The sequence below is a fragment of the Syngnathus floridae genome, chromosome 7, assembly GCF_059516105.1.
Source record: "Syngnathus floridae isolate MCC-2025c chromosome 7, RoL_Sflo_1.0, whole genome shotgun sequence".
NCBI classification, from domain to species: Eukaryota; Metazoa; Chordata; class Actinopteri; order Syngnathiformes; family Syngnathidae; genus Syngnathus; species Syngnathus floridae.
The window spans coordinates 10,270,789-10,297,188 of NC_142419.1; the positions used below are offsets into that span (position 1 = coordinate 10,270,789).

General features: G+C 40.2%; 2 protein-coding genes across 3 annotated transcripts; both read right to left on the minus strand.

The window, feature by feature from the left end:
* On the minus strand, positions 1–24,018 carry nxn (nucleoredoxin). Of its 2 annotated transcripts, none has more exons than XM_088381101.1 (8): positions 23,299–23,936; positions 7,411–7,528; positions 4,751–4,884; positions 4,205–4,305; positions 4,027–4,133; positions 2,557–2,736; positions 1,476–1,600; positions 1–520 (listed from the first exon to the last, which is right to left on the minus strand). In XM_088381101.1, exons 1-8 carry the CDS (start codon positions 23,605–23,607, stop codon positions 338–340), a joined length of 1,257 nt encoding a protein of 418 aa, XP_088237227.1. In that variant the 5' UTR covers positions 23,608–23,936; the 3' UTR covers positions 1–337. The 2 variants fall into 2 exon arrangements, 1 of the variants encoding a protein (XP_088237227.1); XR_015859476.1 differs by having other exon boundaries at positions 374–520; positions 1,378–1,600; positions 23,299–24,018.
* A 223-nt stretch (positions 24,019–24,241) lies between these two features.
* On the minus strand, positions 24,242–25,874 carry txndc17 (thioredoxin domain containing 17). The gene is made up of 4 exons (XM_088381102.1): positions 25,607–25,874; positions 25,410–25,491; positions 24,774–24,849; positions 24,242–24,710 (listed from the first exon to the last, which is right to left on the minus strand). Exons 1-4 carry the CDS (start codon positions 25,749–25,751, stop codon positions 24,642–24,644), a joined length of 372 nt encoding a protein of 123 aa, XP_088237228.1. The 5' UTR covers positions 25,752–25,874; the 3' UTR covers positions 24,242–24,641.
* Between the last annotated feature and the right edge of the window lie 526 nt (positions 25,875–26,400).

Below are 26,400 nucleotides of genomic sequence, written 5' to 3' on the forward strand. Positions count from 1 at the left end.
AACAAAAAATGCAATCACTTTATTCTTTTTTTTGTTTGTTTTTTGTTTTCAATGCTCCATGGTGCAGATGTGAGAAAGATGTCAGTGATAAGTAGGTCCGCTGGGCTTCGTTAGAATCCAGAAATGGTATTTATTAATGTCATAATGTGGAAAAACAAGAGAATATTTGTATATATTAACTGTAGGGGCTATAGAGTCAATGCAAGGCACCACGGGAGACAGAGAGAGTAAAAAAAAAAAAAAAAAGTTAAACTAGTAAAAATTGAATGATGACGCAGGAGTGCATTAATGATGATTGTGAAGAGTCCCATTCTCATCCATATTAGGACTTTCTGTCTCAGATGGGATCGGGTTTGAGCTTGTCTGCCAGGAAGTCGTCGACAAACTGCTCCACCACGTCCGGCGTGATTTCCTCCACATCGCGCACGTACTTGGCTCGTGCTGACATGTCCAGGATGGTGAGCAGCGGCGCAGCCTCTGGCAGATTGGTGTAATCACGCAAGGAGTCGCTCATGTCATCCTGCAGAGACAATGAAGAATTTAAGGCCTGTCGTGTCCTGTAAACTGCAGCAATGATCTGCCATTCGTCTCCCTCAAAGAAAAGTTCAGTGTCAGGGTGTTATGGCCCTTTAAAGAGAAAGTCAACCCCAAACTTCTCTTTACAATAATATGTTGTATGTGCCCCCACTAGTCTAAACACGGCATTCTGATTAATATTGAAAATGTAGAATACGAGTTAAGCAGCAAAATCCACCCGTTTTTATTAATCTCAGGTTCGGACATTTTGCCACTTGCTATTGACTGAAAATGACATCACAGTTGGGCATGGTATCATAAGCAATCACGGCTCAGCTTCAGAAGACTTCAGAAAACAGGCAGCTGGGGTAAAGACAGGAAATGAACTGAAGGCTTTGTGGATGTAAAAATATCTGATTTGGCATATTGTTTTGGCTCATAAAACCAGGACATTTAAATCTCGACGGACTGCAGACACATCCACCCTCCCTTCCTGGATTATTTCTATCGCAAGATGGAGATCATTACTATGGAACGGAGGATCTTATTACAGTAACTTTATGACACTTCTACACTGTGGGTGGGATTGTGAAAATTGCATTCTGCCACATTGCAATGATAATTTGAATTTAACCAATTATTCAAGCCTACTTTTTTTTGATGGAATTCTTTCTAATCACTTTATTTCTTCAGTGCACAGCGGCGGTTATCAGACATTCAATTCTGAGTTCTAAAGGCTGAAAGCCGAAAGTAGGGAGTTGCTTCAAAGCAAACAACCTGAAGAAGTTTTTTTAGAAGTTAACTTTTTGCCCCAGTCAGATTATAGAGTGAAATACAAAGTGTAAACTACAAATGACCTACCACAGCTCTCATATTTGCTTCAGCCAATCTTGATCTTTTGCAATTGTGCGCTAAATACCATTCACCCCATTATTGAAGGGACATTTTCTTTTCCTCACCTCTCCAGCCACAAAGAAGAGCAGCGGCGTCTCCTCCTCCTTGGCTTTATACTTAGTCATCAGCTTCTCAGCGATGGGCCGGATTAGCTCCTTGGCCGGCTCCAGCTCGCCCTCCTCCTCTGTGTCTGAAGAGAACAACAGATGGTCCACGTCTTGTTTTGCTATACGGTTTGACCTCGACACACATCAGGGGGACGTTGAATTTAGCCAGTACCTGCAAAATACTCTGGCTTCTTCAAAAATTTGGAAGACATGTTGACTCTATGTGCACACAAGTTTCAGGAAGCCTTACTTGAAAACACACAGGAAGCCGACCATTTTGGCATACTTCAATGATGAACTTGACCTAGATTTTATGTGATTGCTACCAAATATGAACCACTCATACTTGACAAGGGGCCTGCAACCACAAGACATGAAAGCCCCATGTAGCGCTTTCATCCTTTTGCTTTGACCCTCTGTGACTTCGAAAAAAAATAAATCCGTATTTCATTGAAATTTTAAACGCTTGCTTTTCATGTGTAATTCTAAATATGAAAATTATGGTGCTCTTGTAACATTAAAGTAAATTAATATTCACTCAAAGTATATAAAAACATGGAAAGAGCACTTCAAAAATCCTCAAAGAAATGATTACAAAAGTATAATTGTTTTAGTATCCATACTGCTATTCGCATGACATTTGTGCTAAAAAAACCCAAAAGCTAGTAAAGTTGAGTTTTTAGCGGTTTGAAATGTCAGCTCTTGGTATTTTGGTCCATGCGAGCTTATTGGAAGATGTATTCTCATTGAATGTTGTCAGCTAGAGAAGGTAAGCAAAAAAAAAAGTAGCACAAAACAATAAAGGGTCAAGGGTCAATTTACACTATTCTACTCTAATTTAAAGGTGCCGACTCAAAAAGTCTCAAGACGTCAAGTCTGGAAATCTACGATTTAGAGCATCCATTTTAGCCATTTTCAGGGATCTTTCAAACAGTAATTGTCCTAGAAATTTAGTTTGACTGCAAATAGGAAATATGTATACTAGACAGGTGGGCTGCATGAAAGATTTGACAAATATTTACAAGGGCTGCCGACTCACCCACAAAGAGGACGAGGCAGGGTCCCTCATGAAGCTGAGCGGCGTTTGCCTCGCTGAGCTCCAGCACGGGGCGAGGGTGCCACGGGAACAGTCGGCACTCGGGGTCATTCAGCACCTCCACGCGGCCCTGTCGCGTGATCATGTGACCCTCGGTGTCTAACAGGATCAGGGTGGGGATACCTGGGGAGCGATAAAGTACGTTAAAAGAGAACGGCGGATAATGGCTCATTTTCTTGACAGCGTACTTTGCTAACGTTGCTGTTGTAACATCTGTTTAAGTGCAAAGAACACCATTTGTATTTTTTTACATTGTGCAGTCTAAAATTAGACCACCCCAGAGCAGGGATGATTTTTGCTATGTTCATTTTATGTCATACAAGAAGATAAACATCAAGTGTATTTTGGATCCATCTATTTTATTCCGCAATAGGCTCACAGGTGAGTGGACCCCATCCTAGCTGACTGGTTGATTTGTAGTAGGGCCTGGACTGATCCAAACAAAAAAAGTCACAGAGTTAAAGAAAGTGGACGCCCTGCACGGATTGTTCCCCGTAGCACTGCTTGTGATTTCTGTGATCACAATCTGTCAGCTTTATCAGAAACAGCCGGGATGCAGGAGCACAGCCGGAGCAAGCGTCACAATTCATCCTGTCTGCTCATGTGGACTGAAGGCAGGCCAGGGTGGGTAGAGGGTGGGGGGTGCAGTGTTGACATCTCTGTGCATTCCTCACATGCTTTGCAGGAAAAAGTACCAACCCCCCCCTCCCCTCACTTATTCCAGGCAGGGAATGAGTGAGGAGTGTAGAAGCGCAAACATGATGACAGATCAAATCCAGGAGCTCATAAAAATTCCGAGCTGCAATGCAATTCTGACAAGAAGAAGTCTACCTTGAAAATGCAAGAGTGGATGCTATAGCAGGGATGTCAAACTCATTTTTATTGTGGGCCACATCGTAGTCATAGTTTCCTGCGGAGGGCCATTACTACTGTCAACCCAAATAAATGTATGAACTCCTCACATTAGTATATACAGGCTACACAACAAACTGTCAGAGGCTGTATATTATATAATATTTATAAACTGTATTATATTTGAAAAAGATTAACGGTAACAAAATTGCTAGTGATATCTCTATTTTTCAAAAGGGAAGATGATTTGTTTATTTAGTATTGACACGTGTAGTCAATGCGCATTTTGTTTTCGAGAGCCACGTAAAATGATGTGACGGGCCGTATCTGACCCCCGGGCCTTGGCTTTGACACCTGTGGTATCGTAGATTGTTTTTTTTTTTTTAGAGAATTGCTTTACTTCTAAACTGCATACAGCAAGCTTAAGGAGGGCAGAATAGACACCATGGTGCGGGGAAAAAAAAAGAAGAAGCTAATTTGTAGTTCAAACTTTGGCATGCAACCCAAAGAGAAAATAAAATAAAATCACTTGTGTGTGCTCTGTGAGAGGTGATTGATTACCTTGAATCCCAAACAGCCTGTTGAGCCGCGAGCGTCGAGCCTCGTCTGAATACGGCACTGCCAACCAGGGCATTTCGCTGAAGTACTGCTGGAAAGACTCCTCTGACCTACGGCAAGGATAAATTATGAGTGTCTTAATAAATGGACACCATATAGTCGACTGTATAAGGTATCTCACCTGTCAGCGCTGACAAACACAATCTCAAACTTTTGACCCGACTCTTTGACTGTGCGATACGACTCCACCAACACTCGTGTCAAACTGCGGCATGGTGGACACTAAAAGATATCAAACAAATAGACTTTGTATTTCGTAGTCATGGAGTAATCAATATTTTCTTCAAAAAAACAAAATGTAACAGTAAAGTGTTGCGCAAAGAGGAGTAAAGAAAATTCACTTATTTTCAACCATTAATAAATGCAAGGTTGTGGCTTGTTTTTTTTTCTTCAGTTATGGACTTATCCTCAACCAATCTACAACCGTTGCCAAATCTTGTAATTACACGTTTTCACCACTTGGAGGTGCTTTACAGTATATGACAGAACTGCTTTATCTTAGTGTCATGTGGGATTGTGGTTTGGGTGAGTCAATCCTTCACTAGAGGCTTTCTGGTTCTGGCAGATTCAGGGCCAATTGGGCCCAGTGCCTCCCCGCCAGTGTTGGGATTCAAGTAGAAATGCTTTGTAGTTTAAAATAAAGAAATAAAAAAAATAAAAAGGTTACCCAGTGTGCCGAGAAGTAGACCCCAACGTAATGCCCCTCCAGGCAAGCACTGTCGATCGACTGCCTGTTGCTCCTGAGCAGAGGACCCGCCACCACCTCTGCAAATGGCTTGGGCCCCCAGGGGAACTCCAAACCTGTGAAGAGAGACAGGGGACGACATTCATTATAAGGCAGCGTCAATGAAAACAATTGCACATAAAAGAGATTGACCAATACTTAAAAGTCCAAGGAACTTAAGAATGAACGATTTAGATTTACAAGCGTTTGGAAAGTGGGAGGCATTTTTAAACAAGAGCAGATTCCATGATCACTTCAAACAGTTGTACGTCAATGGATTGACCAATAAACAAAGGGGAAGGAACTCTGTGGAAATCTAAGGATGAGAATTGCAAATTTCCACACTGTGGGAAAAGTTTTTTGGAGCCATTCAAGTTATTCGAATGTGTCAGCACTTCACCAAGGTCTGGAAAACACTAAACATTTAAGATTACTCACTGGATGAAGACAAAACATTAGCGTCTATTGAGAGTCTTTGAAGATTAATAACAAACATGTTTCCATAACCATCAAAAACAATGTTCTGACTTTGAAGAGGCTACCGCACATTGTGATAATATCTGGATGTTTTGATGAGTTTGACGTGAATGTTGTTTAAATATTGAGAAGAACAGATTCTCAAAATCCAAATTTAATTAGTGTTTTCTACCTGTCTAATTATGGTAGGAATCAAACAAATCTCTAGTTCAAGTTAGTCTAAACAACCCCATCAAATTGGATCTAGATAGGTCAAATCATGTGAGATGTGAGGCAGTTCATCTCCTCCTTTCCAGCTCTGGGTCATTCTTTCACTTCCTTTTCATGGCATCGTCATTGTTAGGCACCAGAAAGTGGAGTTCTACAGGGAGGGCGGGGGCGGCGGAGGTAATCCTAAATAAAGGCCTGTATGGCCGCTTCATAATGGCGTCTTTATGAGCGAGCCTTCATTAGGCAGGAATGACACGTCTGCAGCGCAACAGCCGCTCATTGTGGTCCTGAAGCTAAAAGGCCACTTTCACACTGGCAGCAGGCACTCCAGTCAGCCTTTTCATCCATACGGAGAATGTTCGCCACCATCATTCCTACACCCATAACATGGCAGCTGCTGTCACACTTCGAATAAACGTGGAGCCAGACGTCACATTTTGTACAGTGAAACACCAAGAATTGTCTTTCTAGTTTAATCCTTCCAATGAAAAGGAGAAACAGTGCAGACGTATAAGATCTTCTGACCTACACACCAAATACTGTCACACTTTTACGACACATTAACTTTTTTGCGGTGATCGACATACAATTATTTACTGGGAAAAACCAAAAAGTTGTTTTTGTATTTTATTCCTTGCCAGAAAAAGGGGAGATTGTACAGAGAATATATGACTAGGTTTTTTGACGAACTCACCAGCTACTTTTACTCTTCACTGATGTACTATTATTATCCAATCATGCCTGGTTGTCTAATTTTTCACTTGCCATAAATGGGGTAAAACGCTTGCACATGCACACACATTTAATGGAGTCATTTTTCCTTTTTTTTTTTTTTATAATTCTGTTTTTCATTATTTGTTATTAGATTATCTTTCTTAATCTGTTGCTATTTATGTTGAGTAAATAAATTATGTATTTGTAGCTATTGTATATAATTTGTTGACATGTTTATTTGGCAATTGTATCAGTTAACTATATTCTTTTGGGGGAGAATGCAATGATGAATTAATAAGTTAATTTGAAATAAATGTGAAAAAATCCTGCTGACCACATTAAAAAAAAAAAAAAAGAAGGAAAACCATACCCAGAAACTAAAAACTACATATGTAAAAAACTGTACTAATGAATTATATGTGTCTGTACTATAGCTGGAGATTTATGTCCTCCCCACCGCCAACTCGTTTACAAGCGCAGTTAATGAATCATGCAAATAGCACCGCAGGCTTGTTCTGGCTTTCATTAGCAGAGACAGTAAAAGCTGTCAAAAAGAAAAGAAATCCACTCTGGATGTCCACTGTGTCGCCTTTAGCATGCAATTCTCTCACATGACTAATCGCTTTTTAGTGCACCATTACAGCCACGAAGGCATGGAAATTAATGTAAATGTTATGGTAATCTTAATACTTGACGGCAGTGTGCTACACAAAAGCCTGAAAAAGAGGTACATGATGAGGGAAGGGACAAAATTAAACAGCAGAGTACTCGCAAAACCTTGAAAAATTATCACAGAAAGAGGAAAAGCACGACGGGCTTGTACGTTACAGAATCCTGAAAACGAAGCATAGTTTCATAGTGTGACGAAAGCCAGAAAAAGCAGCAGTGTGAGCAGAGTGAGAAGAGTGACAGCAGAGTGTGACACATAAGCCTGAAAAAGAAGCATAGAGACAGAAAAGCAAAAAAAAAAAAAAGACTAGAATGTGCTACACAAATGCCAAAAAGGAAAGCGCGGAATGAGACCATGCAAGTTACGGGATCTTAAAAAAAGATGAACAAAAAGCACAAACTTGAAGTGTCCCCAAAGCAATCTGGAAAAAGAAGCACACTTGAGAGCAACATGGGAGCAGCTTACGAGATAAAACATCAGGAAAAGCAGCAGACTGACAGTGCACCACAAATGGGCTATCACGTAGGCTCACCTTTGGGATCGTCCCTGACCACCAGCAGACCGTTCCGACAGACCACCTTCCCCGTGGCGGCGTCCACGAACACCAGTGACGGGATGCTGGTCACCTTGTACTTGTTCCACAGTTTCATCTGCAAACACACCAAAGAGGACAAAAATACTGTCTTCCAGTTTTAAACACACAGCTCAGCGTTTTCTGCCCTCAAACCACTCGGACACAAGACAGAGAGCACAGACAATAGCTCTCAGAGTGAGAGTCCCTCCAGGAGATGATAAGCGAGAACAATCCCATGCCGTATTGATCCACTGCCACCCCTACAAGCATCATTTCATTGGATGCTATTACAACCAAAGCAATAAATACAGCATCATGTCTCCAAAGGAAACAAAGTATCCATTCTAAAGAAAACAACGACAGCTGGATGAAATATACTTTTGTCATCTACAAAATGTCACTTCACTTATAAAAATGACTGCTTCCGTCAAGGCCATAGTAATACGATGAACTTAGCTTAAGCTTTCAGGCAGACGTCGATGAAATCCACATTTATAGTTGTTGTGGTGTCGCGTATTGAGACAATTAAATTCCTAGCGATGACAATTTCTTTCACTACAAAAGGGAACAGTTTTAAGTCAGAAGCAAAGAGACTGCACAAGGACAGGGAGCTGATAAAAGAGGCAGCTAAAAGCTAAAGCTTTGCCGGACTAACTTTCTCCCCCACACAGACTGTTAATGCAATTGCAAAATTTGCAAACATAAGAGTATACATCAAGTTTATGATCATTTTATACTTATGGTATTTCCCATGTATTTTTGTTAAACAGGCAATAAATTAATCTGTATTATAACAAATAATCAGACTTATTGAATATAAATGTTTTGGTCTTGCAGGCTAGGCTTACTCTAAAATGATAATTAATATGAAAGTCAGTTTATCTGTACTTCAATTATAGATGTAAACTTAGTGGTAGTCAAGACTGTAACATTCAATTTTTAAGTGTTACCTCTAACAATTCCCCAAAATTCCACCATTCAAGCCCATTGTAATCTTTTTGATTTGAAAATTGCATTCTACTACACTTTGATGTCGATTGGAATTTGATTTATTGTTCAGCTCCAATGTATAGCTCCGCTCCCCACTCTTGCTCACCCCTTAAAGAGGCCGGACACAAAAATGGCTCGTCACGGTTACAAAAGGGAGGATCCGCCCGACACCTCTTCTGCTAGCGCGTGCTACCACTTCAGATCCTAGCCGCTGGCCTCCCCAGGGACAGATGCAATGTTTAACCTTTTGGAACTCCATCTCATCACATTCTTCACTTGTCATCTTCTCGAAGCGTGCCGTCGATCCGAGCGCTATCATGCAGGGGATTTCCCCACTCTCTCTGCATCTTTGATTAATCTGCTCATTTGACTGGGCGGGAAAGCGGCGATTGCATTTTTCAATGATGATGACTGCCCTCTTCCCCCCCATCCCCTGTCTCGCCACCTTTACCATTGCTCCTGTTGCCACGGCAACCCCCTCCAACACCCCTCAGTGCCAAAAGAGCGTGTATTGTGTGTGCTCCCCCCGCTTAATAATTCAGTGATAAATTAATGGTTTTGTGACGGGAAACAGGTGCTAGAATGTCAGGGTGCTTGGGGGGAAAAATGGAGGTGCACCACCTCCGTGCAGCCTTGTGTGCAGGCACAAAAGCAACCTGATTGAATAGAGGTGCTAAACTTTGCTTTTGTATAGAGACCACTTTTAATGGAGTTTAAAAAAAAGGGCAAGGGGGGAGGAATAAAAGAGTACAAAAGCTCTCAGCGGCTATGTGCTGCATTGTGAGGCAACCTGCACTCACAATGGCAGCGGGTTTAATATTCTTTGCGCTTATCTACTCTTTGTTCCTCAGTTTGATCACAAAGAGCATGAAAAGAGTTTACATGCGCAGTAATGTGGAAACTATTTGAAACGGGCCAGTGGGGAGGGTGGAGGTGCGCGGGACCGAGGGCTCTGTGAGAAGTAAGATTGGAAGATAGTGTTTGAGCCGGTTTTGGGGTTTGTCCACATTACCTATCTCCACTCCCTTGCGTGCAAAATTGTAACAGTAAAACACAATTTGCTAGTTTAAAAAAAAAAAAAAAAATCAATAGCTACATTTGGTTAATTACATCAAGTGATTAAAATTGTCCTTAGATGATAGAAATAAGGCCTGCTCTGCCAAGTTATACTCTGGACCAGCTGAAACTGACCCACGGTTTGAGTTTTGTCTGGACCAGCTGGACGCTCTCCATGTATTACTTCAGGCCCGAGTGTGGTGGGCCAACTCGTGGCTTGGAAAGCCAGGTGCATTCTTTGTCTGCCGGCAGTAACACGAGCAGATAACACGTAAAAGGCTGAAAAGAAAAGCAGTTGGTGTAAAAACCTAACGTGGCCTCGTTTATGCCTTCATGACAATTTAATAATCGCACAAAACACATTAATGAGCTTCATTTGCACGGTTTGCCGCTCAATTAGTCGCAGTCAGCATTCATTTCAGGCACACGTACATTTGCACATGCACACACACACACACGCACAGACACACACACACATGGGAGAACTCCACAAGAAGAGGGTGGGGGTGGGTTGGAAAGCTTCCATGCCATGACCTCCATTTGACCCTGAATCTTAAGCCCCCCCCAGTTCCTCCTCCTCCTCCTCCTCCTCCTCGCATGCTCTCGACATCACAACACATGAATATTGATGTCACTTTAAAAGGCGAACATTTCACACGCTTTTAGCAGCCTTTTGAGCTGAATTGCGGCAGCGAGCGATCATTTGAAAAATGAAAATTAATTTACAGTTGCAACGATTGACGGACACATTCAATTATGCTGCTAGACTAGAGGGTTTCAAGACTTTGAAAGGCTTGGTTTTGAACTCAGAATTTCAAATTAAGGTTTGAACAATGGTTTTAAATTAGGGTTTTAAACTTGTCTTGGGGTTTCATATTGCACAGTTATAGTTGCAGAGAATTTCAGTTTAATTTAGGCTTTCAAATAAAGTCAGGGTTACGGTTTCATTAAGGCTTCAAGATATGGGTTCAACTGATTTAGGGTTTCAAATTAGGGTTTCAACTCTGCATTAGGGTTTTAAACAAGGACTAGTTTTTTAAAGATATGGTTTCAAGCCAGATTTAGATATTCAAATTAGGGTTTGAAGACAGGAATTGGGTATCAAGACAAGATAGGGTTTTTAATTAAGGTTTCAATTGATGCAGTGTTATGATTTTGAATTTGGATTATAAAACAAAGTATCAAATGAGGATTAAGGGTTCAAGTTAGGCTTGCACGTCACTGTGATCTTGTCAAATTGAGATTTCAAGACAAAATTGGGGGGTTTAAAATAGGGTTTCAAGACAGGACTGAGGTTTGAATTTCAAATTAAGCTAGGGAGTTCAGGCTGTGTTATGGTTTTCAGGACTGGGATTCAAAAACAAGGTTAGACTTTTCAAGCAATCATTAAATTTTCAAATCAGTGTTTCAAGGCAGTATTAAACAAAGCATATTTTCCACAAACAGCTGCCACATTATGAAATGGATGTCATATTGGTAACCCGCTTTTTGTCCTCTTCCCATAGTGGACCTCGCCTCATAAATCACAGTGACACAGTTCTCTGCTTGTCATAAAAAAGAGCACACAGAGAGCTCCAAGGCTTAGTATGTCAACCTGCATTCAAACCTACTTTATTTATAGGCATGTCACATTGCTTTGCTTTTCCACTCACAATGCAGGCGGGCTATCCTTTTGTTAGGGCCAGAATGTTAGCTGTGTGTGCATTACCAGGGCCCAGTAACATCACGGCATCAAGTGACATGTTATGCCCGCTCGTTCAGCCCTTTCCTCCCCTTGTTAAACCCTCACATCTGTTTGCCTCCTGCATGCCTGTTTCCATGTTCAGCCCACCTCATGCATTGCCTTCCAAAGACTGAATGAAGAGGAATGTAACCCTCATGTGCGGCTTCAATAGTGTTTCAAACAAGGGTTGAGGGTTCAAGTTAGAATTTTAATTTTGGGTTAGGGTTCCAAATTAGGGGTTCGCTTCTGACAGGCGGCACACGCTAGAATGTTGGTTGAGGTTGTCAATGTGGTGGTGATGAGGGATACTGTGCTGCATGCACATGAAAGGATTTCCTTCACTTACTATGTATAATTGGGCTCCATGAGGGAAAATACAATCCATGGTTTTAATCTCTCTTGCATGTGCTTCATTCAAAACCCTTTTTTCTAAGATTATGGCCAAAAGATTCTTTTTCAGTCCATAGGTGTGTGTGTGTGTGTGTGTTATTTTTGCAAATGTTTTACTAATATGAAGTGTCAAAAACGGCCTGCTCTCTTTGACAATACAATATTAATAACTAAACAAACAAGCAGTTTTTTGGTTTCCTGAAATGTGATGGTTTTGGAATTCTGCTTGAGTCTACAATGTTGAGTCACAATTGTTTCATAAACCTTTACTCCTGGTTAAGTGACATGGGTGGGTGTTATTTTATTATTATTTTTTTTTTTTCATAAATGACCAATCTTAAGTGTTGAAAATGTTTTGCTCTCTTCGGAAAAGCACGTTTGGAAAGCACCTTACTTTTTAAGCGTGTAGTCATAATTAAATGCAACAAAATAAAAATTACCCTAGTGTCTAATCTGTGAAAACTAATTCATATTTTCCAGGCGAAGTGGTCAGGGAAAAAAAACAAACTTTCCAAAGTAGGCAATAGCATTAAAGTGAGGAATGCTCTGCTTAAGAGGAAGTTAAGGAGGCCGACTGACCCAACGTGACTCGTGGTAGGTCACAAATGAGTCGTAAAACAACAGAAAATTAAATGAAAGGCATTGGTAAAAAAAGATAACCAACAAAGGAGAAATAAGAATAAACAATGACCATCGGAAGCATGTTTCCCCTTTTGTTTTTCTTGAGGGTGCCCACAAAGAGGACGTGCACGGTCTGTGGCAGCCCGGAATGTTCTGAGGCTTTACTCACTATAAATAACGAGGCACAAGGCAGACACGCACACAAAAAAAGCATTTGGGCTCGCTGCATCAGTTCACAAAGGACTTGTGCCACCAAGGTAGCTATCAGCATAACAGCTGGAGCTATGGCCCCCGATTTGCATCATGTATGATAATTACAACAACTTTTTATACGTCACTAGCCATGTATTATGTATTATTTCACAATAGACACAGTTAGACTTTAGGTCACAGTATTTATAATTTGTCCTTCAACACTTTTTTTTAATAACATGATTTTTAGCTTTTTTTATTTTACTTTAGTCCATTAGTCATCGCTAAAAGCAGGCTGCTAAGAATAACAAGCGAGTGGCTACTCTCCATGTGTTTTATAACATTCATATATCGACTTTATGGACACATTAATGGCGCTGCTCCATATTTCCATGTCAATTCGAAATGAAGAGTGATTTATTTTTGGGAAATAGTGACACAACTCGGCGGCAAGGATGCGGTGCTGGCCCTAAAGACATTATGCGGGTAATCAATCTGCCACATAGTAAGCCTTCATCCCTCTGGGCCGAGATAGACATCAGCCTGCTTTTTATCCATCGGGCCCAACCAGCGAGGAATGCATGGTGCTGAACAATAGCCAGTCACACTGCCTCTGAATAATTCCTGTCGTACGAATGGAAAGTGAAGGCAAGGGGCGTGAAGTCCTATTTGTCCCAATGTGGAAAATTGGATTGTGCTCGCAAAATGTGACCCACTTTTTCTTGCTCCATACAAAGAAGGAAGTACATCCATGTGGTTGGCTCATTTGACCAAAGATTCTTCAACACGGCATGACCTGCTCGCCAATTAACCTTAGAAGCTAGTTTTAATCATGCATGTCATTATTCACGATTATGTGTATATCGACACAGAGGGTACCATAGTCCTATCAATTAACACAATAGTAAAACCATACAATAATTACAGTGAGTAAAAAGACTTGGATGAACGGACAACTGTGGATGTTACTCTTTCCCAGTAAACAATTGTAAGTATGTTTGTGATTGCCAGGCGGCTCCATGTTTAGTACAATACAAGTGTGTTGGTGCAAAGACCTAGTGTAGTGGATTCCATGTTTCTGCTCTGTATAAACTCTCCTCAAGTAGCCTGCGGCTCACATAGGCTATTTAATTTTTTTTCAGTAAACAATTGAAGCAACATTGATCATGAAGCAGCAGGGTTTGGTCTATGGCAGCAGCTGCAGTGTTAGTCAAAGGACTGTGTTCTGAATCATGGACTACAATTTTTGTAATTACAATGAGATAGCTTGATGTTGGGTATTAGTTTGAGGTTAGAGAAGCCTGTACACTGATCACCATGCAACTTCTCCTTAGCCAGCATGCGGTTTATTAACCAAGGTTATTTTTTGTACTCCCTGTTCGAATTAAGTTTAAACAATTTCATGTTTGTAATCATGAGATAGCACCGCCAGCCAGATGGCCTTGTGTACTGCATACCTTCCATTTCTTGTGAAAAATAAAATAGAAAAATGATGTTTCCTGCTAAAAAAAAAAAAAAAAAGGTAAAAAGATGTACCAGTACTGAATTCTGTACCATGACAAACATGAACTGAATTGCCGGTTACGACTTCTCCAATGAGACATTCCGTTGCCATAGCAACATGAGACTGTAAACAAAGTTGTTCCTCTACAGTCCATTGTGCTCTTGATGTAGCCTGCTCGCAGTCATGGTGTTCCAGTGACATTATACAAACGTAGCGGCCAGATGCATAGCGGATCTAATTGGTCGCTGTTCCACACTAACAGGATTGACCGCTGCCAGCAGACTGCTGAGTGGCACTCGGTGTAATGCGTACAAGCAGGAACAAGGGCTTTTTTTGCCGGAATACACGTCTCGCCGGGTAGAAAGAACAGAGCCAAACAAGACAACCGTGTATTGCGGTTGGTCGGACATAAAGGCCACCAGAAGGGATCGTCAAGCTAATAATTGCATTTTTATCTTCACTTCTTAATCCAGGGATCTTCAAACTTTTTTTTGCAAGGGCCATATATGGGATTTTTTTTTGTTTATTTGACAGGGACAGTGTACATCAATGAACATTTCTGTAGATGCACCAAAATTAGCCAAGGGCTATCATTTAAAGAAAGCGAAGGCGGCCCACATTAACATTCTTCACCTGATATGTCAATGTTAAAATATGCATGTCGAAATATTGTTGTTATATTAAATATTAAATTTGTTGTCACTGGTTATCATTCTTGTTCATTATTTCTATTAAGAAAGATACAGAACAGAATACAGAACAGTCTTCAAGGTAGCTTCTGTCACACTTTTATTAAATGTCAAGCCAGAAATTGAAAAGAGAAAAGTGCTTAATGTCATACAGGGCCGACAGAGATAACAGGGTAATGAGCCTTGAGCTGCTTCTCGCACACATTATGATACGAGCTCAGATTGCAGCCTGCTCTGGTAAATTTCCACACTGAAGTCAATCTCTGCATTGATGCTCAATAAAGAGCCCCCACCTCTCCCCTGGGGGTCTTTCTTTCAGCATGGTGGGATCTTGATGAGGCGCTCCGGGAGAGCAGCATTCCGCAACAATGCGCTCACAGCCACACGCACACACACACTTCCTGCCAGACATCACCTGGAAAAAGCACAAATGCTCATCTTGCCGCCACTTCCTCCTTTCGACTAATGATTAAACTCCCCCTAAGCACTGACTTGTTTCAAGTGGATCACTACACCATGTTCTGCTCAGAATGAAGCAGAGCAGATGTACTGAAAGCAGAGCAAGAACAAAAAGCAGGGTCACCACAGTAAACCATTTATACCTTGGGAGAGCCCCCTCCTCACGTGAGCTACAATTACCGTTTTGCCCCAAAGGCAGTTTCATCACTTTTGGTATTGCATCATCTTTGTAGACCATCGAGGAATTTGATTTTGTTGTTTTACACGACATTAAACTTAGTATAGTTGTGTCTATTGTCAGAACACTCACAAAAAACTCAAATTCTGTCATTTACAAAAGTCCTTCAAACACTGAGTTGATGTAAAGAACCTGATTGAACAAAATTTGATCCTCATAGAGTAAAAAGATGAGTGGCACAGTACTAATTGCCAAATATTTGCATTTTCATCAGAGCATTGGTTCTGAGCTTGGTAGAAAATTAAAAAAATTTGACAATCGAAAATTCAGTCCCAAGAAGTGAGTTTCACTTAGCTCCATGAAGTGTGACATGCATATCTATTATGATTCATGAGTAAACCTACAAAGCTGGAAGCCAATCAACTGTGTCTATTTTAGGGTAAGTTTGGCCGTTTTCTGGTGCCCTAGATATTTTATTTGCTAAAAATTGTGAATGGTAGGCAATTGGACAATGCCAAATTGAGAGAAATTTGCGATTTTGTCATTGCGCATGGGTGAATCATGGCGAACGAGTTTGACGACTCTGCACTAAAACACAATTCTAACAAGTCAGCTCCACAAGGTCAGAGCTTGACCAAATGTTGAGGTTACTGAATGAATTTGCTTCGGTTCTCATGGGTCACTGATGACAACACAGTGGAGCAACGGGGGTAAAGAGCGGTAAGTAAAAGAGTGGTATAATGAGGATTATGAGGCTCTTTTGTGGGACACTGAGAAAAAGTTCAGGAGTGCACCTCAGTGTAAATGGAAACATACCCACTAACGAAAACATTACAAAAGGTAAAACGACAATATAAGCTCTGTTGGCAAGAGTCAACACAAAGTAGATGGCTTTTCTGCCGTCCGTGGAATAGGAACACTAAAAATAATTTCATCTTTCTTCTACTTTAGCCATTTACTGTGACAAACATTTGCCTTGCTCGTACTAACTAGAACAACCGACGTTGGCGATGGTGTCCCTGCATTAAATGTGAAATTTCTGTTTTAGTTCAAGTTAAAATGAAGAGAAAAAAGTAATAGCTTCCGGATGAATATTGGTCTATATCAAGGTATAGTTTGAAGTTTGACATACAGGGGCAGTCCATCTTTACACTCAACACTTTTCCGGGTTCATCATCAGTGCAAACAACTGGGCAAAGTCCGATTTCCAAGATGGTCGCTCACAAAAACAAAAGGAGATTCCAAGAAATGCACATTTGCAGAGAACTCAGGGCTTACTTTTAGGACTTAGTTGCTTTTTTGCTCTTTCGCCACCTCTGCCAATCACTCACAAATGAGATGTGAATACGCCAGTGCATGACACAGAAACCTGACCCACTTTGAAAGTCCTCTCCTCTTTGTGTCACTAAGAGGAAGACGAAGAAACGACTCTGGGGGTTTGACAAATATTACGATGGTCCGTTCTGATTTCATATGACATGGGAATTGTAAATGTTTTAAAAATTCTAGGGAAAATACCGCAAAGTAGCTTTAATTTTGCTCAAAAAAAAAAAAAAAAGAAAGATCTCCAAGTCACGATTTTGAAATTCTTTGTACAGACAAAAGAGACAGCTGCATCTCAACGCCGTTGACTCAACGGGCATGCGGCAGCAATTATATCCAGCATCCGCTTACAGCTGCCTGCCACACACACAAAAGACCAGGATGTTGCCTCTCAGTTGTCGGCTCGACTGTGTGCCACTGGCGTTAAACTGTGCCGGCCATCATCCGAAACACTTCACAAACAACAAATGCTAGTGTGTTTCCCTGCAGGATGTGTGAAGATAGCATCTTAGATATCAAATGTTCATTGTTACCCATCCTTTGTATTTATAAATGTGGAATGGTAACACAAAAGTAGCATAAAAAAATCTCTGAGGGTTCCATTATTTCATCAGATCAGATTATTTGACAATATTTCTCAGTCATATGGAAGCTACAAAGCAACAAAATTGATTAATCTTTATGTATGTCAAATTTTGACTCAAAATCTGTACGACTAATGTTGAGCAAATTTTATTCAAGTCCTTAAATTACCTTTGAGCTATGTCCAGACTATTAAAACAATAATCTTAATCTGTGTTAAATCCATTCACAATTTCCACAAATCAAAAGTTAATCAATCCATTTGTTCTGACCTTTTTGTCTTGATGCTGGTTCCATACAAACATACAAATGTAAAAATGAGATAGCGTTGTTTATGTATGTATTTAGATAGTGTGGATTAAGTAAATCTAAATAAACATCCTGAACATCAAAAATCAGATACAGGATAAAAGATCTTTTTCATCCATGCACTTCAGAGAACAAAAGGTGAAAGAGTAAACCATGTGACTCTTCTGGCTTTCTGTTCCGCCTGATTAAAAATATTGTGCTTGGTTTCATAGTCAAAAGCAACTCAAAATTCCCATAATAGAAGGGGAAGAAAATGGAATAGCAGAGCTTGAAGATCAACTGACCAAATGTGTTTTGCAGACGTTTGTGTTCAAGCCAGAAAGTTAGCATGGGCTAAAATTTCATGAAAAAGCAGGGTCTGCCGCTGTCTGATCTGCTACCTCGGCACACACATCAGTGAACACACACAATATTTTGCTGGAATAACATCCTGCACTTTAAAGGCCACTGCCAAACGACCGTGTTTACCTTGGCTCGAAAGTCAAGCGTATAGAACTTTTGTTGAAAAACACAGTGTGCTACATGATCCAATCTCTTATCTTTGGGAAATGACAACTTCATAAACATACGCCATCATTTTGCACGACAGGAAGAACCTGTGAAAACATCTTGATGATGATAATGATGACGTCTTTCCTCTTCTGCACACCTGAAGCAACAAGGGGATGCGACGAAAACACCTTTAAGTGTCTGTGTCTTTTGGACAGAACTTGCGGGATTTTGCAATTGTCTAGTTTAACAGTATTGAGTTGTAACAGTCTGAGATGGCATAAGGAAATCCATTAAAGCATTTAAAACTCATTTACTACCACTGACGGCTATAGAAGTCCAAGAAGATCCATTTGAACTGGGCTGTCAGTAAATGAGTATCAATCAGGACCATGTTCTCACTACTAAAATAAATCACATTAGTGGAAAGACTAAAGTCAACTCGTAGAACAACTAAAGTGCATATAAAAATTCAACACACTCCTTTTTAAATTCCACATTTTGGGTACATAAAAAAATATGGTTGCAATGGTCACATGCTTTTTTTCCAAATCACAAAACCCAACAAAATTACAAAACAAACTGCGTGCTACTACTCGTGATATACAATTGCACAAGTTAATAGCTAGCGCATCACTTGTACTGGTAATGAACAGATGTGAACTAATGCCCTGATACAACTTTTTCACTTCTGATACAATATCGATATTGCACTCTAGAGTACTGTCGGATACCCATCTAAAACAATATCAACAGGAATGATATGTGCTTAGTGTATGAGCGGAGTCTTTAATGCACTGCTTGTATATGAATTCTGACATGGTGTCAACATAAACTGTTTTTTTAGCTGATATCGGACCGATATCAGATATCAATATCAGATCAAGACATTCCTAGCTCTGACTCTGCATCGGTGTCTCACGGATAGTACAGCGAACAAGCAAAAAAGTCAGGAATAGGCTTGGATGGCCAGTGAGTAAAAGCCTGACTTCACATATCAGATGGAATTAGGCCAACATTCCTCACAAGAAACATTTTTTATGCTTTCTCCTTGTTAATCCGCTTTATTCTTGCAGCAGGTCATGTGCACAAGAGCATTTGACTGTGATTAAATACACGCACTCTGGATGATGCCGCACTGCGGTCACCACAGAAGTTGTCATACTCATCAGAGCTGAAAAGCATACCTGCTGCTATCAACACAACAGCTATGCTATTAACATAAGCAGGTGGCGAGTGATATCCAGGTGAGCTACTAAAATGAAAAAGCATCCCAAGGACTCGGTCGGCCTTTGTGGATTTATTGTGTTCATTTCGATTGTGCAAGATGTTGATTATAATAAGTAACTGCAGTCATCAAAAGTTCATTCATCCGCTGATCATTCCAAATACGACTGAAATTCAGTAATAAACTGTGTGTGTGTGTTTCTTTGTAAGAACCACTGTCTCTAATTGGCCATACGCTTGTGTGTGAGTCCTCAGAGGATGAGACCTTTGCTGCTCCTTACAACAGGCTTAAGCTGATGAAAGCCTTTCATGCAACATGGCCGCCACATCACCACGCCGTGTGAACAGATTGGGCGAGAAAAGACCAATCGAAGCGACGATTAGCCCCCCGACAAGGCGGCTGAGAGAGCCTCAGCAGGGGGTTGGCTCCTTAGACTCGCCAGCCACTTACTCCACTTTGCAATAAAACATTTCAACAGAATTTTTAATATACATGTGTGATGGGTGAACTTAACATTATTTTTGATTTATTTCTACCAGTTATCATGAATAGCTGTATTGCATCCATCATATGACAAACCCTTGGTTATTTCTATTGTGCAAGGTGGGGAGTTCTGATGAATGATTGGTTAGTGGCGTGATCGCATTAATTATTACATGATACATACAGTACATTTTACACCTGCATGGACTATTTTTATATTTAGTTCAGGCCATTCTGGTTTTTTTTCTAATTTCTAATGTGCCCACTGCCTAGTAGCAGTTTTGACAAAAAACAGGCGAGAGGAGCCATTGCATTTATTGAATGACGCATTAACAAGTGCACTTCTTGTAAGAGCATCTTCATTTGTTTAGCTCATGTACGGCCAACTCACAGAATGGTATGACTCATACATACGCGCATTAATGTGAAAGATGTCCAATGGAGAAATTTGCATGAATCCATTTTGTTGCGACAAAAGTTTCAGTTTATTTCGAGGAATACGGCTGCAGATGCTGCTGTATTACACTCCTTATAAAATAAAGGAAATGATTAAATAATCCATATGCAAATAGTTTTACTCTCCCCAAGGTATGCGTGCAGTTATAAGAAAAATAATAACTGAGCTAAAGGCCATGATGATCTTAAGATGGATTAGTGGTTGCTTTTAATAACAAACATTAACTGCTTCAGCTGCTTCAACTGGGGCACTGCGGCCATGCTGCAGTGCAGTTGGCACTCCTTGAGCCTCCATGGTGGCACCATGGTGGTACCATGTGGGACTCTGCTTGTGCCCCCACAATAGACGTCCGGCGGTCCGGACTCAAACAAGAACGCCTTTCTCTTGCTGAATGCCCAGATGAAAGTGCCCACTGCAGCAGTCACTCCCTTGGCCGCGGCTTCTAATTGATTCACACACGACACCCCAGTAGAATGAATCCATCATGGTAAGGCCATGCCAACAGGCAGACGGCTTACCTATGTGTGTCAAATTTGGTAGCAAATCAGACAAAAATATCCAGATGTTTTTGTAGGGGAAAGAGCCTAGAAAATGGCCACTTAAAGTAATAACCAAAACAGCCGACTTCATTATTTCATTTGTAGAGTACTTTGAAAATCATGTGCAGATGCTGGACATAAGATCAAATATTGATTCATTCTCTGGACGACTATTCCTCACTGGGGTCAAGCAATATACATATTAGCTCTTTTTTTTTTTTGCGCTTTCAAAACGGCTTTTGCTGTAACAAAACGCTTTACAAACAATACAACTGAAAATATCACATAAAGTCATAAACCGTTAGCAATTATACAAATACAAATATAACATTAATAAAAATAATGATTACATAATTTATTCTACTTCATGTCCCTTTCCACAACTATAGAATAAGTTCATCTTTAAAAGACCCCTGAAATTGACAAAAATTACCCCTAAATGGTTGCTTCAAACCAAAATGGCTAACTGTGTTTTTGGTTTGTGTTTGTGTTTACTCATGATAGATATGCCTACCAAAGTTCAAAACAGCTTCAGGGGAGAACCAGTCAACCGGCCCGTGTGTGTCATCGCGTCAGCGGAATCCGATAACGACGCCAAGCGACATGGCAAAATTCCACTTTTCAGTAATTTGACAAAATCTCTAAAATGAGTCAGTCTGTGAAGGACCTTTGAAAATGGCCCAAATGACACCTTCTTTAGACTAAAATGGTGGACTTCCTGTGTATTTTCACACACGGCTTCTTGAGACTTCTTTTCTGGATGTACTCGTGATAGACATGCTTAACAAATTTCATGATTACAAGTTCCAGCTAATTTTTTTTTTTTTTACCACATTTTTAAACCTGGTTTCAATTGATTGAGTGCACTAGTACGGTTTTCTTTACTGGATGTAAACATACCGAATGACTAATGTTTCCCGCAGTGGGAAGGCTTGAATGGATAACCCCAGATAACCTTCCATGATGTGTGTGTGTGTGTGTGTGTGTGTGGGGGGGGGGGGTATAGTGAAGGCAGAGCCCACAGCAGGGAGAGGAGGTACAGTGTGAGATTCCAGAAGGGGGGTGCTGGGCGGTGGTGTAAACAATAGAAGATAAATTGCTGTGCTGGAGCTGAGCTGAAGAAAACAGAGTCTGGCAGGAGGCCTGAGGTGGTCACATGACCATTGGGTCAACAACAGCAACCGCTGACTAGTTCTGTTAATATCACACACTTTATTTTATTACACTAACAGGGCCGCCAATATGGAGATAATAATATTACACTATATATATATATATATATATATATATATATATATATATATATATATATATATATATATATATATATATATATATAAAAATGATTGCGTTATCTTAAATTAAATATTTTATTATACTGACCACAATTAAAAATAACAAAATATAAAACATATCAGAAGAGTAAATTATTGAAAAATAATGTTGTTGTTTAGTAATGTAATTTTAAAACAATTGTTATGCTGCGGAAATATCACATGTTTGAAATATTACTGATTGTTGCATCTGAATACAACAAAAGGCAAAAAAAAGAAGAAAAAAACCCCTACAACCAGTTATGCAGGCCTGTGTATGGAGCGGACATTGCTTATGTCCAGCAGGAAACCCGGCTACATCCTTCCACAATGGCTCTTCTGTTGATAACACAGATTTTTGCCACAAGTTTAATAACAAGTCTGCACAATAGTGGTGGAGGTACTGCTGCTTTCAAGCTGGACAACAACAATGACTTAACAGCTTTGCAGTGTGACCCCCCTTAATGCTGGACTCAATTAAAAACCATCACTGCATATTGAACTGTACAAAAAATAAAGAGCAGCACAAAATCACACAATTCCTACTTACACCTGACATATGAAAAGGGACAGTTTAAGTACTTATTTGCTAAAAATGTTATAATAGTATTTGTGTATCATTAAGTAAAGAACCAAATTATTGTATTATTTAATTGGAAATTGCTTGAAGCTAAATAATTTACTTGTACAGGCCTTATCATTTGTGCACGATGCTATGCTTTTTCTCCTCTATTGTTACTAAGCCAATTTAGTTTGACATTTATAAATTTTCTAATTACAATAAAATGTGGGGTGATTTAACTGTATTGTGCTTCTAGTCAGTGAAAAAAGTAGTTATCGTTGTTCTAACAATTATATTCTTCTAAAAAAAATACAAAATATGCAAGTCCAATAAGTACTAGGTGACAGTAACTAGAGTAGCCAACCAATATCATTTCACCCAGAGAGAAAAAAAAGTGTTGATTTAAAAATGTAAAATAAATTACATCAAATACTTTGTTTCAAATAATATTTAGCCTTTGGACGTTTTAAATGATGATTTTAACGCGTGAACCATCTCAGTATTGCAAGCGTGAAGACATCATCATAATAAAACAATCATGTGTTGTTCACTACGTTGCATTATTGTCAATGCTGACTGTTGTATATAAAGAAAACATGTTGCGGGGATGAAGAATAAACAAATAAAGAGCCCCCAAGCTCTAAGTTTCGAATTGAACCGTGCAAGTTTTCTATTTGATTGGGTTGAGGGGAACCAGATTGTCTGCAATATATACATGCATATAAAAACGCCCATGCTTGGAAATTGTCCACTTCTTACCTTTTTGTGTCTGTCTTTGAATGGCAAGGCGGGCCAGGGCATCTCCTGCAAAAAGTCCTGCCACTGCTTCTGCTCCTGGTCCGACGAGACGAACACCACCTCCAGTTGGTCTCGGTGCTCCGAAGTCTGCTTGAAGCGGCCGTAGAAGTCACACAGGCTGCCGTTAAACTGCCGGCACGGCGCGTTCAGGCTGCAGCCGAAGAACAGGCCGAGCAGCGACACCCGTTCACCCAGCGCCTGCACGTCCACCTCGGCTTTCTCTCGGTTGACAAGCCGCTCCCCGAGCACGCTCAACAGAAGCTCCGACATCTCCGCTCCCTCGGCCCTCAAACCGCGTGCAGGTCGCTGATGAATCCCCCACCGAGCTCCTCGCGGTCTGACGTGAGTTTTGCTTTTGGGGTGAGCTCCTCCGGCTCCCCCTGCGAGGCGTCGCGTGGTGTCTCCCCGCCCGTGAGTCTTCCTTCGCGGGCACCGTGCACAGGAATGCGCCGCACTTAAATGTCTCGCTTATAGTGAGTTAAGGATCGATACCGAATGTCGATATACATAACCCTTCTCATTTGTCAATACCCATGATTTAAAGTAACACTTGTAACACTGATTTCTGCGACCACGTACAAATATCAAAAACTTTCATAATAAGACTGGTGGTATTGATCTTAATGCATTTCAAAATTATATCAATACTGTACTTAGATATCAAATACTTATTGGAATTAATTTAGTTAACTTAACTTATTGTATTTACACGTATCTTTATTTTTATTTAGCAGAATGAGCAGCAACAGCGTGTTACTTGTCCATAAAAGGTATTGGCACCAGTATCGTCGTGTAGTATCGCAGACCACTTGAATGCAGAGCTGCGGCTGCGCGGTTCTTTGCACTCACAAGACATCCTGTCACGTGATGCTTCATAATAAAACCACATCATACGCAATACAGGTCGTGAATATTAAAGGTTTTAATCACATACTCACTTTGTTTTTGTGTCATCTTTGTCGTCTTTTTAGCCCCCCATTTTACAAAATTATTCACGGTACACAGTATTGTTCAGCGTGTGATGTACTTGTAAAACATGGTGATAGTTCGCCATCTAGTGTTTACAGAAGCAACCTACACGTGTTAGGTATATTTATGTCCAGTTATACGTTCTGAAATTGTGATTTTAATTTAAAGAAAGTGACAAATTTCTGCATCAGGCATGACTATTACATGTTACAACACATGAACAAAGACAATTTAAAAAAAGCACAACATTGTCACTAAATTGAGTACCATTAAGAAGGGCCATTGTTGTCTTTCTTGATTCATTTGAGAGCATCTGAAGGCACATGTTGTCTCTCTTAGTCTTCAGTAAACATCATCTTCACTAGATCTTCTTTGAAGCATTCCTCTTCCACCAGCTTCTGAGGCTGAAACATCACACATGAAAGATGTGACTACAGCGTGTGAGTGTGAGTGTGTGCGAGTCTTACAGTGCCGTATCGCAGCAGTGTCGGCACCCCAGTCAGCTTCAGCGTAGTCTTGAATTCGTTGCTTGGGTCCTTCCAACTGCATGAAAGATAAGCAGCATAAAATTCACACACCAATAAGACAATCATTCTAAAATAACATGATCATTTTTCAACCTAAAAGTATTCTTATTGGTATCGCCGACACTGGTGCCAGTATTTACTTGGTATTCGTCAATACCAAAAGCTCAGGTATTGCACAACTCTATTATTGTCATTTCGTTTGTATTTGATCAGAACGTGTTTGTAATGATTAAAAAAACAGAATGACTTGTGACTATTTCATAATCCCGTCTGCAAACAATCCTCTTCACTATTAGGAAAAACAATGTCACTCCCAATGAGAACACAAAGTCCACATTACAGAAAAAAGAGGAACATATTGCATTACAAAAAAAATATCTACAAGGGAGAAACACAATCAAAATACGTAAATGCGCACATGTATTTATTCTAATATATTCCACAACAGAATTACCCATAATTTGAGGCTGAAATTTTAGATTTTGGTAAATAAAAGTATCAGTAGTTGCATATTTGAACAACCGAGTGACTCATTTTTTAATTATATTTTAAGATAATTAGGAAACATATACTAACTAGTTCCTTTCACCAACTTGACAGTAGATGAAGACTGAGCCCTGGGGGAGGACACTCATTGCTCCCTTTAAGATTGGCTCAGCTGCAGGCAAAAAAGGGAGAACCGTTATAGAAATAGAGCATTCAAATGGTGATTTGACCTTTGCACGATTCAAATCATTTGTTTTCCCCCAGGTTGCATTATAATAAAAGGTTACCTCTGACACAGTCTGGGCACCAGCTCGTGCCATGTTCGTCTTTGTCACCACAAAAGTAAGCAAAAATAGCTTTGCCCGGTCTGTCTGCCACAGCCTTGCAAAATTCGCTATAGCCGCGAACGTTCACTTGTTCGTACTGCGCCATGGGTTGGTTCGGCAAAGATAGTAGCGTGAAGACGAGTCAATAAAGTGAAAATTAAGGAAGAAGTGGCGCCAGTGACTTGTGTGAGAGTGTCATATGATGTTGCATTTGCCAAGTTAGGAAAAAAGACAACCTGAAACGTCACGAGAACTTCCGGAGCACGTGTTCCTCACGTTTTGTTGTTGTGTGGATTAATGTAATGATTGTTTCCAAACGGAATTTTGATTGACTTTTATTTAAAATAGGACATTAGTGAATGAGTTCAGTGGTTAAATAAAAATGTTATTTACTATTTTTTAAAGGCAATTCTCGTAATTTTTGACCACCGTGACTTGCTGTACTACAGATGAAAGCTTATTTTACTTGAAAGAGCTGTATCATGCTGTTTTAAGTAACATTTTCACGGTTACATCTAGGTATATATATGATAAACTAATTTCTTCTGAAATGAGTATTGTAATTTGGCTATTTTTCCACTCGAAAGCAACACCGCTTATTAAATGCCCGCCTCTGATTTGAGGTGCGTCCAAGGACCGCTTACAAAGTAGGACCAATGAATATCACATAGAAAAAGCTTATTTAATGCGCCAAACAGCAATGACTAGTGTTGAGCACACTGTAAAATGTAGCCTACTTGACTTGACCTACTTAT

Bases quoted from the DNA above. Each gene is read 5' to 3' on its own strand.
- nxn (XM_088381101.1), bottom strand. From the start codon at position 23,607: ATGTCGGAGCTTCTGTTGAGCGTGCTCGGGGAGCGGCTTGTCAACCGA. The intron at 4,885-7,410 runs GTGAGCCTACGT...CTCTCTTCACAG, and splicing joins GGTCAGGGACGATCCCAAAG to GTTTGGAGTTCCCCTGGGGG. The intron at 521-1,475 runs GTGAGGAAAAGA...TTGTCTCTGCAG, and splicing joins TCTTCTTTGTGGCTGGAGAG to GATGACATGAGCGACTCCTT.
- txndc17 (XM_088381102.1), bottom strand. From the start codon at position 25,751: ATGGCGCAGTACGAACAAGTGAACGTTCGCGGCTATAGCGAATTTTGC. The intron at 24,850-25,409 runs GTTAGTATATGT...TCTTTCATGCAG, and splicing joins CAAGTTGGTGAAAGGAACTA to TTGGAAGGACCCAAGCAACG. The intron at 24,711-24,773 runs GTAAGACTCGCA...GTGATGTTTCAG, and splicing joins CACTGCTGCGATACGGCACT to CCTCAGAAGCTGGTGGAAGA.